This window comes from Oncorhynchus tshawytscha, unplaced genomic scaffold, assembly GCF_018296145.1.
Source record: "Oncorhynchus tshawytscha isolate Ot180627B unplaced genomic scaffold, Otsh_v2.0 Un_scaffold_4_pilon_pilon, whole genome shotgun sequence".
Lineage (NCBI taxonomy): Eukaryota > Metazoa > Chordata > Actinopteri > Salmoniformes > Salmonidae > Oncorhynchus > Oncorhynchus tshawytscha.
In genome coordinates, this window is record NW_024609834.1 from 50,629 (window position 1) to 63,507 (window position 12,879).

Sequence of the window (12,879 nt, forward strand, 5' to 3'; positions counted from 1 at the left end):
AATAACTAAAACCTAAAACTTCTTACCTGGGAATATCGAAGACTCATGTTAAAAGGAACCACCAGCTTTCATATGTTCTGTGCAAGGAACTGAAACGTTAGCTTTCTTACATAGCACATATTGCACTTTTACTTTCTTCTCCAACACTTTGTTTTTGCATTATTTAAACCAAATTGAACATGTTTCATTGTTTACTTGAGGCTAAATTGATTTTATTGACGTATTATATTAAGTTCAAATAAGTGTTCACTCAGTATTGTTGTAATTGTCATTATTACAAATAAAATTTTAAAAAATCGTCCGATTTTAATTGGTAGTGGCTTTTTTGGTCCTCAAATAATCGGTATCGGCGTTGAAAAATCATAATCAGTCGACCTCTAGTTTACATACACTCAATTCGTATTTGGTAGCATTGCCTTTAAATTGTTTAACGTGGGTCAAATGTTTCGGGTAGCTTCCCACAATAAGTTGGGTGAATTTTGGCCCATTCCTCCTGACAGCTGGTGTTTGTAGGCCTCCTTGCTCGCACACTATTTTTCAGTTTTTCCCTCAATTTTGATATGGGATTGAGGTCAGGGCTTTGTGATGACCACTCCAATACCTAGACTTTGTTGTCCTTAAGCCATTTTGCCACAACTTTGGAAGTATGCTTGGGGTCATTGAAGCCATCTATCATGAAGCCATCTATTTTGTGAAGTGCACCAGTCCCTCCTGCAGCAAACCACCCCCACAACATGATGCTGCCATCCCGTGCAAAATGGCTTAAGGACAACAAAGTCAAGATGTTGGAGTGGCCATCACAGCCCTGACCTCAATCCTATAGAAAATGTTTGGGCAGAACTGCGAAAGCGTGTGCGAGCAAGGAGGCCTACAATCCTGACTCAGTTACACCAGCTCTGTCAGGAGGAAAGTGCCAAAATTCACCCAACTTATTGTGGGAAGCTTGTGGAAGGCTACCTGAAACGTTTGACCCAAGTTAAACAATTAAGGCAATGCTACCAAATACTAACTGAGTGTATGTAAACTTCTGACCTACTGGGAATGTGATGAAAGAAATAAAAGCTGAATTATGTCATTCTCTCTACTATTATTCTGACATTTCACATTCTTAAAATAAATTGATGATCCTAACTGACCTAAGACAGGGAATGTTTACTAGGATTAAATGTCAGGAATAGTGAAGAACTGAGTTTAAATGTATTTGGCTAAGGTGTATGTAAACTTCCGACTTCAACTGTACGTATCTATACATGTCGGTGAATCGTTACATTCCTAATAATTATGCATTTCTGTATAGTACAAATCAGGGACCCCAATGTCATTCTGTTATTAGGTGTTAATCCACTTCACGTCAAAGTTGAAACTTCATTATTTCTGCTGTCTTTTGAATTGTAAATCAGAGTAGATTGAGTTTTTGGAGAACTTGGTCACGAAAACTGAGAGATTTTTTACTGTCATTCTGTTGTAAAGTTTTCTATCTTTACTGTTCAAGTAAATGTGTTTTTGTAACATTGTCAGTGGACATTGTGGAACGTAGTAGTTCTTGTGCATAGATTTGTATGGTTTGTTTGTTTATTAACTTTGCAATCAATGTTTGTTCTTTGGCATGCATATTAAGGTGAAAAATCTGTCTTGGCATCATTCGGTTACCATGGAATTGTCCTAATGTTACCTACAGGTTACTGTCCTGAATTGTGCATATTACACTTGACTGGGTGAGTACAGCTAAATGTTAGTACAGCCGGAGTGATAGATGATACCTATGATCTACATTTGGAGATCTGGCACAAAAGTAAATGCTGCCTCCCATGGAAAAGATCTGTCCTTGGCTTGGTTCTGGTGGTGCTGGACTGCCCTTTGGAAAGTTACGATGAGAGCTTTGCATGTCTCTCGAGTCAGTGGGAGACTGAGGATTGATTTGGCAGTTGATGTCAACGTTGTAAACAGAATTCCCCATCGTGTTGGTGGAGTTATAATATGGGCAGGCGGTGCACAATTGGCCCAGCTTCGTCCGGGTTAGCGGAGGGTTTGGCCGCCAGGGATGTCCTTGTCTCATCGCGCACTAGCGATTCCTGTGGCGGGCCGGGCGTAATGCACGCTGACACTGTCGCCAGGTGTACTGTGTTTCCTCCGACACATTAGTGATCTGGCTTCCGGGTTAAGTGGGCATTGTGTCAAGAAGCAGTGCGGCTAGGTTGGGTTGTGTTTCGGAGTACGCACTGCTCTCGAACTTCGCCTCCCCAGAGTCCGTACGGGAGTGGAAGCGACGAGACAAGACTGTATCTACCAATTGGATACCATGAAATTGGAGAGAATAAGGGGTTAAAAAAGTGTTGGTCCTATGAAACAAAAGATCCTAGAAATGTTCAAGACTCACAAAAAGCTTGTTTCTCTGAAATGTTATGCACAAATGTATATCCCAGTTAGTGAGCATTTCTCCTTTGCCAAGATAATCCATCCACCTGACATTTGTGGCATATCAAGAAGTTGATTTAACAGCATGATCTCTACACTGGTGCACCTTGTGTTTGGGACAATAAAAGGCCACCTAAATGTGCAGTTTTGTCACACAACACAATGCCACAGATGTCTCAAGTTTTGAGGGAGTGTGCAATTGGCATGGTGACTTCAGGAATGTCCACTAGAGCTGTTGTCAGATCATTTAATTATAATTTCTCTACCATAAGCAGCCTCTAACATCGTTTTAGAGAATTTTGCAGTACGTCCAACTGGCCTCACAACCCAATGTGTGGGCAAGCGGTTTTCTGATGTCAATGTTGTAAACAGAATTCCCCATGGTGGCGGTGGAGTTACGGTATGGGCAGGCATAAGCTACGGACAACGAACACAATTGCATTTTATCGATGGCAATTTAAATGCATTGAGATACAGCGACGAGAGCTAGAGCTGCTTGCTTTTTCATGACTCCTCTTCTTTTTGGCTAGAAATACAAAATCTTAGGAGAGAGTGAGATTTGAATATGCAAATGTTTCCTTGTGAACCAGCAGAGTCTGAGTAACACGGATTCCAAACCGGCTATGCTCGTGCGCAAATGTATTTTTTCCCCCCACCCCAAACACGATCACGGCACGCAGGATAAAATATGAAAACAAACTCTGAACCAATTACATTAATTTGGGGACAGGTCAAAAGCATTAAACCTTTATGGCAATTTAGCTAGCTAGCTTGCACTTGCTAACTAATTTGTTCTATTTAGCTAGCTTGCTGTTGCGAGCTAATTTGTCCTGGGATATAAACATTGAGTTGTTGGAAGGAGGGGATGAAATCCAAACAATGAGGATAGTCTTCAAAGAGAATTAAAAATTAGCTTCACCACCAGCAAACATGAGGCGGTTTTCAGGAGTGCAGAATTTTATAGAAATTTTCACCGCTACTGTCGAAGGTAGAATTTCTTTGTCGTCTTGGAGGTCCTTAATTGCGTTTTGGTGCGGTTCTATATCTTGAGTGAAATTTCCTGTCTATTTTTGTAGGGAATGCAATCATAAGACGTTTTTCCATTTTTACACTAGTCAGCATTTTATTATCAGGTTTGTTTTTGCCAGATTACTGAATGACTGTCGTTGGATGGGCCCACAAACAATCCCCTGCATTTTGGTTAGCCCTTAATTTCAATTAAACTAACAAATAAAGGAGGAAATTTAGTTATATGGTGAGGACCCCTTAATGGATTAATTCCCACCAAGCATGATAAGATACTGTTTCTTTTCCCCCTCGTTCTCACCTTCCTCTCAAGGTACTTTTGGAATTCAGTTCAGAATTGGTTTGTGCTTGGAGCGAATCTGATACAAACCTGCGACGCGACAGAACAAGCATTGTTGCTTGATTTCTGTGAACACATCACATTATTTGAAGATTTAGATAGGCCTGTAAATTCAAAGGCAACAGAAGAACATTTAACAAATGTCAGGAATGTCAATTGAAAATGTGTTATGGGTCATTTTTTGTTTCTGGCTCTGTGCTTGAAGGACATTTTATTAGTTTATTTTAAGTGCATGCACATTGAAGGGAGGTAGGCCTACTATCTAGAGAAGTTGTTTTTTTCTTTTGTTTTATGTGTGTATGCCTTGTCCTGATACACACATTCTACCCTTTCCTTATTGTTGAACTTGTTAAAAAAATGAATGCAGTCTTGTTAGGGCTGTCCCCGACTAAAAAAAAATCTTCATCGGCCGAGAGTCGTCTGTTTTTTCGACCAGTCATTTCTGACTGAAAAGTTCTGTTACTGAAGTCCCTCATTTGTTTAGGGAAACATTCCCTTTTCCCGTAACCCTTGCTATCTTTACATGATACGTGTATGCATCGCAATACATAGACCAATAAGGCCTGACCTATAGCATATCATCACATCAATAAATTGGTTGTAGCAAACTCCGATCACCATAACACATATGGCAGCAAAATGGATGCAGAGGACATGACAAACTAAACGGGGGAATGTTTATTTACTGGTTGCTCAGGAGGTAAAGGGGAAATCAGATGTGTGGAATACATTTTGACTAAGCGTAGCCGAGAGTATGTTGTAATGTTTTATTTTTTTGTAAAGCCTTTCATTACAGCAAAGACTAAAAACAGTCACATGCGTTTGAATGCAATTGCCGAAATTGAACGGTTTATTTTCAAGGGTTGCTTTGTTTTATTTTATAACTAAAATGCTTGATTGCATTTCAAATCATGAATGACTCATATGCTGTGTGATGACATGAATGATTGATACAGTAGCCTATACACAGTACATTCGGAATGTATTCAGACCCCTTGACTTCCACATTTATGTTACGTGACAGCCTTATTTTAAAATGGATTCAATTGAGGGGGGAAAAAACAGTCTATACACAATACCCCATAATGACAAAGTGAAAATACATTTTGCAAATGTATTAAAAACACAAAACTGATCACAAGTATTCAGACCCTTTACTTTGTTGAAGCACCTTTGGCGGTGATAACAGCCTTGAGTCTTCTTAGGTATGCCGTTACAAGCTTGGCACACCTGTATTTGGGGAGTTTCTCCCATTCTTCTTGCAGATCCTCTCACGCTCTGTCAAGTTGGATGGGGAGCGTCACTGCACAGCTATTTTCAGGTCTCTCCAAAGCTGTTCGATTTGATTCATTTCTGGGCTCTGAGTGGGCCACTCAAGGAGATTCATAGATTTGTCCCAAAGCCACCGCTGCGTTGTCTTGGCTGTGTGCTTAGGGCCGTTGTCCTGTTGGAAGGAGAACCTTTGCCCCAGTCTGAAGTATTGAGTGCTCTGGAGCAGGTTATCATCAAGGATCTCTCCGTACTTTGCTCCGTTAATCTTTCTCTCGATCCTGACTAGTCTCCCAGTCCCTGCTGCTGAAAAAAGTATTATTTGTATTTATTTTTTATAAATATAACCTTTTATTTAACTGGGAAGAGTCTTGGTGGTTACAAACATCTTCCATTTAAGAATTGATTGAGTCAATGCTGCAGAAATGTTTTGGTACCCTTCCCAGATCTGTGCCTCGACACAATCCTGTCTCAGAGCTCATGGCTTGGTTTTTGCTCTGACGTGCACTGTCAACTGTGTGACCTTTTTATATAGACAGGTGTGTGCCTTCTTCAAATCATGTCCAATCAATTGAATTTTCCAATCAAGTTGTAGAAACATCTCAAGGATGATCAATGGAAACAGGATGCACTTGAACTCAATTTAGTCTCGTATAGCAAAAGGTCTGAATACTTATGTAAATAAGGTAATACTGTTTTAAAAAATATATAAATTAGTAACATTTTCTAAACCTGTTTGCTTTGTCATAATGGGGTGTTGTGTGTAGATTGATGAAAACAATTGAATCAATTTCAGAATAAGGCTGTAACGTAGCAAATTGTGAAAAAAGTCTGTGGTCTGAATACTGTCTGAATGCACTGTAAGTATTTAAACAGGCCTAAGTAAGTTACGGTATTAAGACTAAACAGGATTCTCCTCTTAGGCCTAGAGCGCGATCAATGGTGGTTCTACAAGGCTGCTATACTACGCCTTCTAATGATAATGACATTACTCATTATTATAATGATCATCATAATAGTAATAATCATGAGATCAAGAAAAGGAGGGTTATTATAATTGATCTGAAAATGTAATTATAAGTAATACCAAAGATGCTGTTCTAACAAAACAAAGTGTAAAGCTTTTATTGCAGGATAGCAAATATTAAAAAATGTATATATTTAAGTCCAATTTGTGAAATGGTCTATCTAATTATCCGACATGTTGTGGTTGCGTGATGCTTTGTGCTCACGGAATCAGTAGGCTATTAAACAAACACTCAAATAGGCAACAGAAGCAGGATTTCTTATTTCTATAGATTTATATATGGATGATTTCATAAATCCAGGCACATTTGAACAGTTAGGCTATTGATTATAGACCTAATTAGGTTAGGGTTTATTAATGTTGCACCATTGTCTTTAACCATATACAATTTCAGTAGCACATGTTTTAGAGTGATGGACTGTTACGGCCTGCACAATGGATTAGTCCACTCAGACGCGCAAATCGGACAGTTGTCTTGTACACCATGGTTTTAGTGTTTGCTACTGCTCGACTAAAGACATTTTGGTCGACCAACAGCATGTCGACTAAATGAGGTCAGCCCTAATTCTTCCTAATTAATGCAGTTGGGAGACTCACAACATTCCTATGCTTGGGAGTATTTGCACACTCAAACAAGGTGCCAGTTAAAAGCGAGGAAGGTGTGTAGAAGATTATGCTTTCAGCACCCGATTGCTTGTACTTTTTATATATATATATATATATATATATTTTTTAAATAGTTTAATAGAACTGTACACTGACAATCAGTTAAGCCCGTACTCACTGAGTTTTCACCAGCCATGAGACTGTCTGTGTCCTGAAAAAACCTCTGTGTGGGTAAATGGTGACTTTCAACATTTGACTGACTGGAGTGGAGCGAGGTCTCATGTCTTTGGTGGTAGCTATATTTAACAGTTGACCTATTGTCTTTAAATCTTTTAAAGATATGTTACATCTGATTTATAGGCCAGTTATGATGAACTTTAACTCCCAGTTGTGCTATTCAGTTGAAACTGTGAACTGTAGTGGGCTGTATCTGCTCCACACTCAATTTGGTGGCTGTTCTGATGGTATGTCAGGCTTCAGTTTAAAAGATTCACCATCACCACTCTAGTGGAAGAATATGAGATCCGAGAGGTTCAACAGGGTTGGATGTCTGCTCGCCTTTGGAGGGTTTACCCACGTTGATAATTCAGAATAGCACAGCTTTCGTACTCCAGCCTTCCCCAGTGTCAGGCCACTGTCTGCGGTTGCTGAGGTTTAGAGGTGAATGTCAGGCAATCCTCTTTCCCCCTGAAGCAGCCATATTGAGGCAGGGTGGTGGACAGTGAGCAGCCAGGGCTGCCCCTTCCTGGCGGCTCTGACTGTTGTTTACGTTCAGTAGGGGGAGTGCAAGAGGGGCCAGCTGGGGGGGGCGACAAACAGTCTGATCTGCTTCCTTTGATAATCAGGGTGCTTTTCAGGAAAGAACGATACACACAGTCCCTATTAATGTAACATTTTAGGTTTAGTGTTTATTTCATATCATATTACCAGTTATCGTTTTCGAATGTTGATTTGTGTTTTGACTTAGACTCTTATCTCTCAATGTTTCAGAATGATTTATTAAAAGGCTGAAATAAGACCTGTTGTGTGGTAGATGTAGGCACATTAGTTGATGATCATTCAAGGGTTTCTGAACTGGGTAGCTAAGGGTAATTCAATACACGCAGCAGTTAGCTGCTTAGTGCAGAAAGGTTGTTGTGAGAGACAAAATCCTGCAAATATATACAATCAGTCATGTAAATCTCAAGCTGTGGTGGTTGGTGCATGCCACTAAAAGAATTAGATCAGACATGTTGAAGTTTACCTAGTGCAGCTTGGATATAGATTAATTAGGCCAACATGGGCAGGGTGAGTGGGTTCATTACTCAGAGCTGCGCTAGTCTACTGCCAGCCCAGGGTTCAACAGGATGTGTTTAGAAACCAGACTTCCTCAGTCTCAACCTACGTTTATTGCATAGTAATGGGTCCATGTTTCACATGAAAATCACCAAACTCAGAATTTAGGGACAGGAAGGGATGGCTGTTCTATAGGAACACAAACTCAGACTCCACTCTGACCCACAGGAATTTTTATTTTATTTATAATGTCAGAGGATCTGTGCCATTTTTATACTGCAGGTTGATTTACCCCTAAACCCCCTTTGTAATGCCAGTCATCAACATTATTGTGTACCCTGCCAAGTGAGGTTCTACTCCAGACTAAGTGACTCTAGGCAGAGCTTGTTAAGTCATGCTCAGTCAGGGGCTCTGTATGACCAGCATTTGGGGTATAATTGCTGCAGAACATTTAAAACTGGAGTAATGTGCAGTAAGGAGCTGGCAGGGAGAATCTAAATCCTGTCTTCCCCTTTCCCAATCCCCTCCCAGCTCCCCACAGCAACAATGACTTAACGAGGCGCTCTCTCGGTACCTGCCTGGCCTTACCTAGAAACAGCTTAATGAGAGGAACCTGGCAGACCTGCTTATTATCAACACTGAGAAATCCTGGCATCACCTAGTAACAGTCCATTAAAGCTTACTTTCTCTGTCACCGCTAATAACAGTCTCCTGATTCTGCCCTGCTCTGAGTAACCTAGTAACAGCCCCTCAGTCTGACCTGGCCCCATATCACACAGCAACAACCTGACATCTGAACCTAACCTTTACTTTTACTTAACAAGTAAGTAAGTCCTAGGTTCTGCACCTTCATTGTAGTAGATGATCAAATAGGACCAGCCTCCCTCATTATGACCAGTTCTTGCATTGATTCTTAGTAGTATGAGAGGCCATTGCATGAGAGCCAAGTTACCATCTCCTACTATGTTGTCCAGGTAAACTGACTTGAATGTGGGCTGCCACACAGAGAGCGATTTACCATGTGGTTCAATTTGAGCTCTTGAGCTGCAGAATGTGTAGTCACACACACACACACACACACTGAGCGATAATTTTTACAATTCGGCATCTCTCAACCTTTTGAGTTGTGTTGTGGTTCACACCAATATCTTGGCCTTGCCTCACATGATATTTCTGAAGGCTATGGAGAGGAAATTGGGTCAATTCAGGCTATGGGAGTAGATGTGTGTTGTTTTTGAGTGGGCGGACTCAGCAAGGGGCCACGATAATCTCTGACTGTAAAGCATTAGCAGCCTCTCCGCTCACTTCACTGTGAGGAACTGTAGCAGGCTGTCTGAACGATTGTAACCAACAGTCAGTGAGTCCGTTTTCTCTATTTGATTTTAACTGTCTGTCTGAGAGAGCTTGTCTGTCTCTATAGGTCCTTTGACTAATATGCTGTGGGATGAATTAATGATAGGTTGACTTTCTTGTCTGTGTTTCTAGCAGTATGACATTGCCTTGAGGTCAAGTCAGATCTTACGGTACTTATTTATATGGATTAGGCCCGGGTACTGGATTGAAGTCCCCTCAATGACTGTCAAGGACTTTCTGAGGGAGGTGTTATTAATAGGCATTGAGTGCTATAGGACATTTATGTAGTGTCTGTATCCATTTTTACATAAGACATGTTCCTGGGATATATTGGTTATGACCAGGGAGAAGCGGGTGGGAGGGTTGTCTCATGCCTTAGGTTACAATGATTTATTAATAAATCCGGTTTATGCATGGTGCTCACGTTATACTTGTCATACTAATTTGTCCTATGTTTCTCTTTTTTTTCAGTAAATCTGTACAGTCAAAAGTGGACAATATTTTGGTGAGTTTTCCTTGTCATAAAGCCTTTAACCACAATGTATGCGCTGTTCACAATTCTTATACATTCCCCCCAATGTTTAAGGTTGGTTTTTGACTTAAGGTAAGCATAAGGTAAGGTCAATTTTAGGTGTCTGAAATGTAATCTCTGCTTATCTCACCTCCTCGCCGGTGTTGTAAGACTGTTAGAGGATGAAGAGAAGCAGCATTGCCATCTACTCTGAATGTAGTATTTAAACAGGTGGTCCTATGTTTGACTTATTTATACCACACTTGATGTCAGAGCTGAAAGTAGCCCTGTTATGAAACAGCCATTGCTGACCATAAAATACTGCTCAGTCCTGTTGAATGATCTCACTTTAACTCCACTAACCCATTTAATCTTACTTCATGAGTCCTATAGTTATACTACACAGTATTTGGCTCGTAATGGTCTCTAGAAGATGGGATGAAATGATTTATGTCCCTTTGTCATCACCTCATCTTTTTAGCCCTTTGTGCTCATCGGTTCTGGCCTTCAACTGAAATTCAGTCAACCACGGTGTGATTGAACATACATTATCATCTAAAACCCACCTTGACATACTTGAACATAACTCAGTCAAACTTTCACACAAATCTCCTATTGACATCTGCAGCACATGGCTTACCTGAATGTTCAATATGTTTATGTGTGTTGACGTGAGGATTTAGCCTATGTACTGTAATGGACCAAGTATAGAAATATTTTGCCTGTCAATAGAGATGGGTGCTATACAACACTGAGGTAAGATCCAGTGCATTGCCGGCAGGAGACTGAGCAGAGGTCAAGGCTACACTCTAGTTACTCTGGGAAACCTGTCAATACTGCAGGATGGGCTTCAGCGTGTCAGAGGTGTATCTTACCAACAGGTATGTTGAGGATAGACAGCTAAACCTGTCAAAGCAATCAAATCACCCACTGCCACAATGTAGCCTGCGTTTTGCACTCAGGCTACACATACAGTGGGGCAAAAAAGTATTTAGTCAGCCACCAATTGTGCAAGTTCTCCCACTTAAAAAGATGAGAGGCCTGTAATTTTCATCATAGGTACACTTCAACTATGACAGACAAAATGAGAGAGAAAAAAAATCCAGAAAATTACATTGTAGGACTTTTAATGAATTTATTTGCAAATTATGGTGATTGCAAGTTATGGTTATTTTTTTACATTTACAATTGGGTAACTTGGTGATCCAAGCTGATTGTTATTAAAGCATCACTTAATGCTTCAATACACTTCCTGAGCTAAGTCTGATGCGCTAAGTGTGTGAGTGTGCGCTCCTGCGCACTTCTGTGTGTGTGTGGCATTTGAATGAAGGGAGATCTCAGCTGAACTGGGCCCAAGGGTGTTGGAAATAGTATTATGTTTCAGAGCCATGCAAATGCCACCTTGGTCTGTATATTCTGAATGTGACAGGATTAGCAATAAGACCCATGACATGCCTCCCTGCGGATGCCTTGTTCGCCTCTATCTGAATGTCTGTTAAGATGGGGAATCACTGAGGACATTTATCCCCAAGCCACCTCACCCTATCCTATGATTTCACTGAGCTGTGTAAAGACAAAATAGTTGAAGTGTACCTATGATGAAAATTACAGTCCTCTCATCTTTTTAAGTGGGAGAACTTGCACAATTGGTGGCTGACTAAATACTTTTTTGCCCCACTGTATAAGGAGGTCAACGGGTGTTTGTCCTCATTGACCTGCCTTGCCTCTCTCTCCTCAGTGAAAGGGGACCCCAATCCCAGTGGTTAAAGTCCTGTCTCGTGTAATGTTAAGTGCAGAATCCAGAATCCCTGGAGCCCTAAAGTGTCACACAAGTCTCCATGTTCATGGCAGGTGCCAGAGTCGGCAATACACGCATGAGCTCCCGTGCACCAGTCAGCTCCAGTCTGCTCCCGTGCACCAGTCAGCTCCAGTCTGCTCCCGTGCACCAGTCAGCTCCAGTCTGCTCCCGTGCACCAGTCAGCTCCAGTCTGCTCCCGTGCACCAGTCAGCTCCAGTCTGCTCCCGTGCACCAGTCAGCTCCAGTCTGCTCCCGTGCACCAGTCAGCTCCAGTCTGCTCCCGTGCACCAGTCAGCTCCAGTCTGCTCCCGTGCACCAGTCAGCTCCAGTCTGCTCCCGTGCACCAGTCAGCTCCAGTCTGCTCCCAGTCTGCACCAGTCAGCTCCAGTCTGCTCCCGTGCACCAGTCAGCTCCAGTCTGCTCCCGTGCACCAGTCAGCTCCAGTCTGCTCCCGTGCACCAGTCAGCTCCAGTCTGCTCCCGTGCACCAGTCAGCTCCAGTCTGCTCCCGTGCACCAGTCAGCTCCAGTCTGCTCCCGTGCACCAGTCAGCTCCAGTCTGCTCCCGTGCACCAGTCAGCTCCAGTCTGCTCCCGTGCACCAGTCAGCTCCAGTCTGCTCCCGTGCACCAGTCAGCTCCAGTCTGCTCCCGTGCACCAGTCAGCTCCAGTCTGCTCCCGTGCACCAGTCAGCTCCAGTCTGCTCCCGTGCACCAGTCAGCTCCAGCTCCAGTCTGCTCCCGTGCACCAGTCGCTCCAGTCTGCTCCCGTGCACCAGTCAGCTCCAGTCTGCTCCCGTGCACCAGTCAGCTCCAGTCTGCTCCCGTGCACCAGTCAGCTCCAGTCTGTGCACCAGTCAGCTCCAGTCTGCTCCCGTGCACCAGTCAGCTCCAGTCTGCTCCCGTGCACCAGTCAGCTCCAGTCTGCTCCCGTGCACCAGTCAGCTTCAGTCTGCTCCCGTGCACCAGTCAGCTCCAGTCTGCTCCCGTGCACCAGTCAGCTCCAGTCTGCTCCCGTGCACCAGTCTGCTCCCGTGCTCCAGTCAGCTTTACGGCGCTAAATGTTGCGGTCTCACATGCCACCTTGCATCAGTTGCGCTCATTAAAGGTTAATGCCTTCAGTTGTATTCCACATGGGTCTTGTGTTTTTCAATTCCGACAGACTTTGTTTTCTTTGCCTCTTAAGGATTTCTAGAGGACATGGGAAAGCACTAGCGTCTAATATTAACCGCTCTCTCTCCCTCTGTTTTCATTTACAGACTT

At 42.5% G+C, this 12,879-nt stretch overlaps 1 protein-coding gene across 3 annotated transcripts in view; it reads left to right on the forward strand.

Annotated features, from left to right (window-relative positions):
- Positions 1-12,879, forward strand: part of LOC112249193 (DNA-binding protein RFX7) — a 44,153-nt gene that overhangs the window by 8,208 nt on the left and 23,066 nt on the right. For all 3 annotated transcript variants that reach the window (XM_024418929.2, XM_024418930.2, XM_024418931.2), the window contains exon 2: positions 9,783-9,816. In XM_024418929.2, the coding sequence (XP_024274697.1) occupies positions 9,783-9,816 (34 nt within the window). The remainder of the gene's footprint in view (positions 1-9,782; positions 9,817-12,879) is intronic.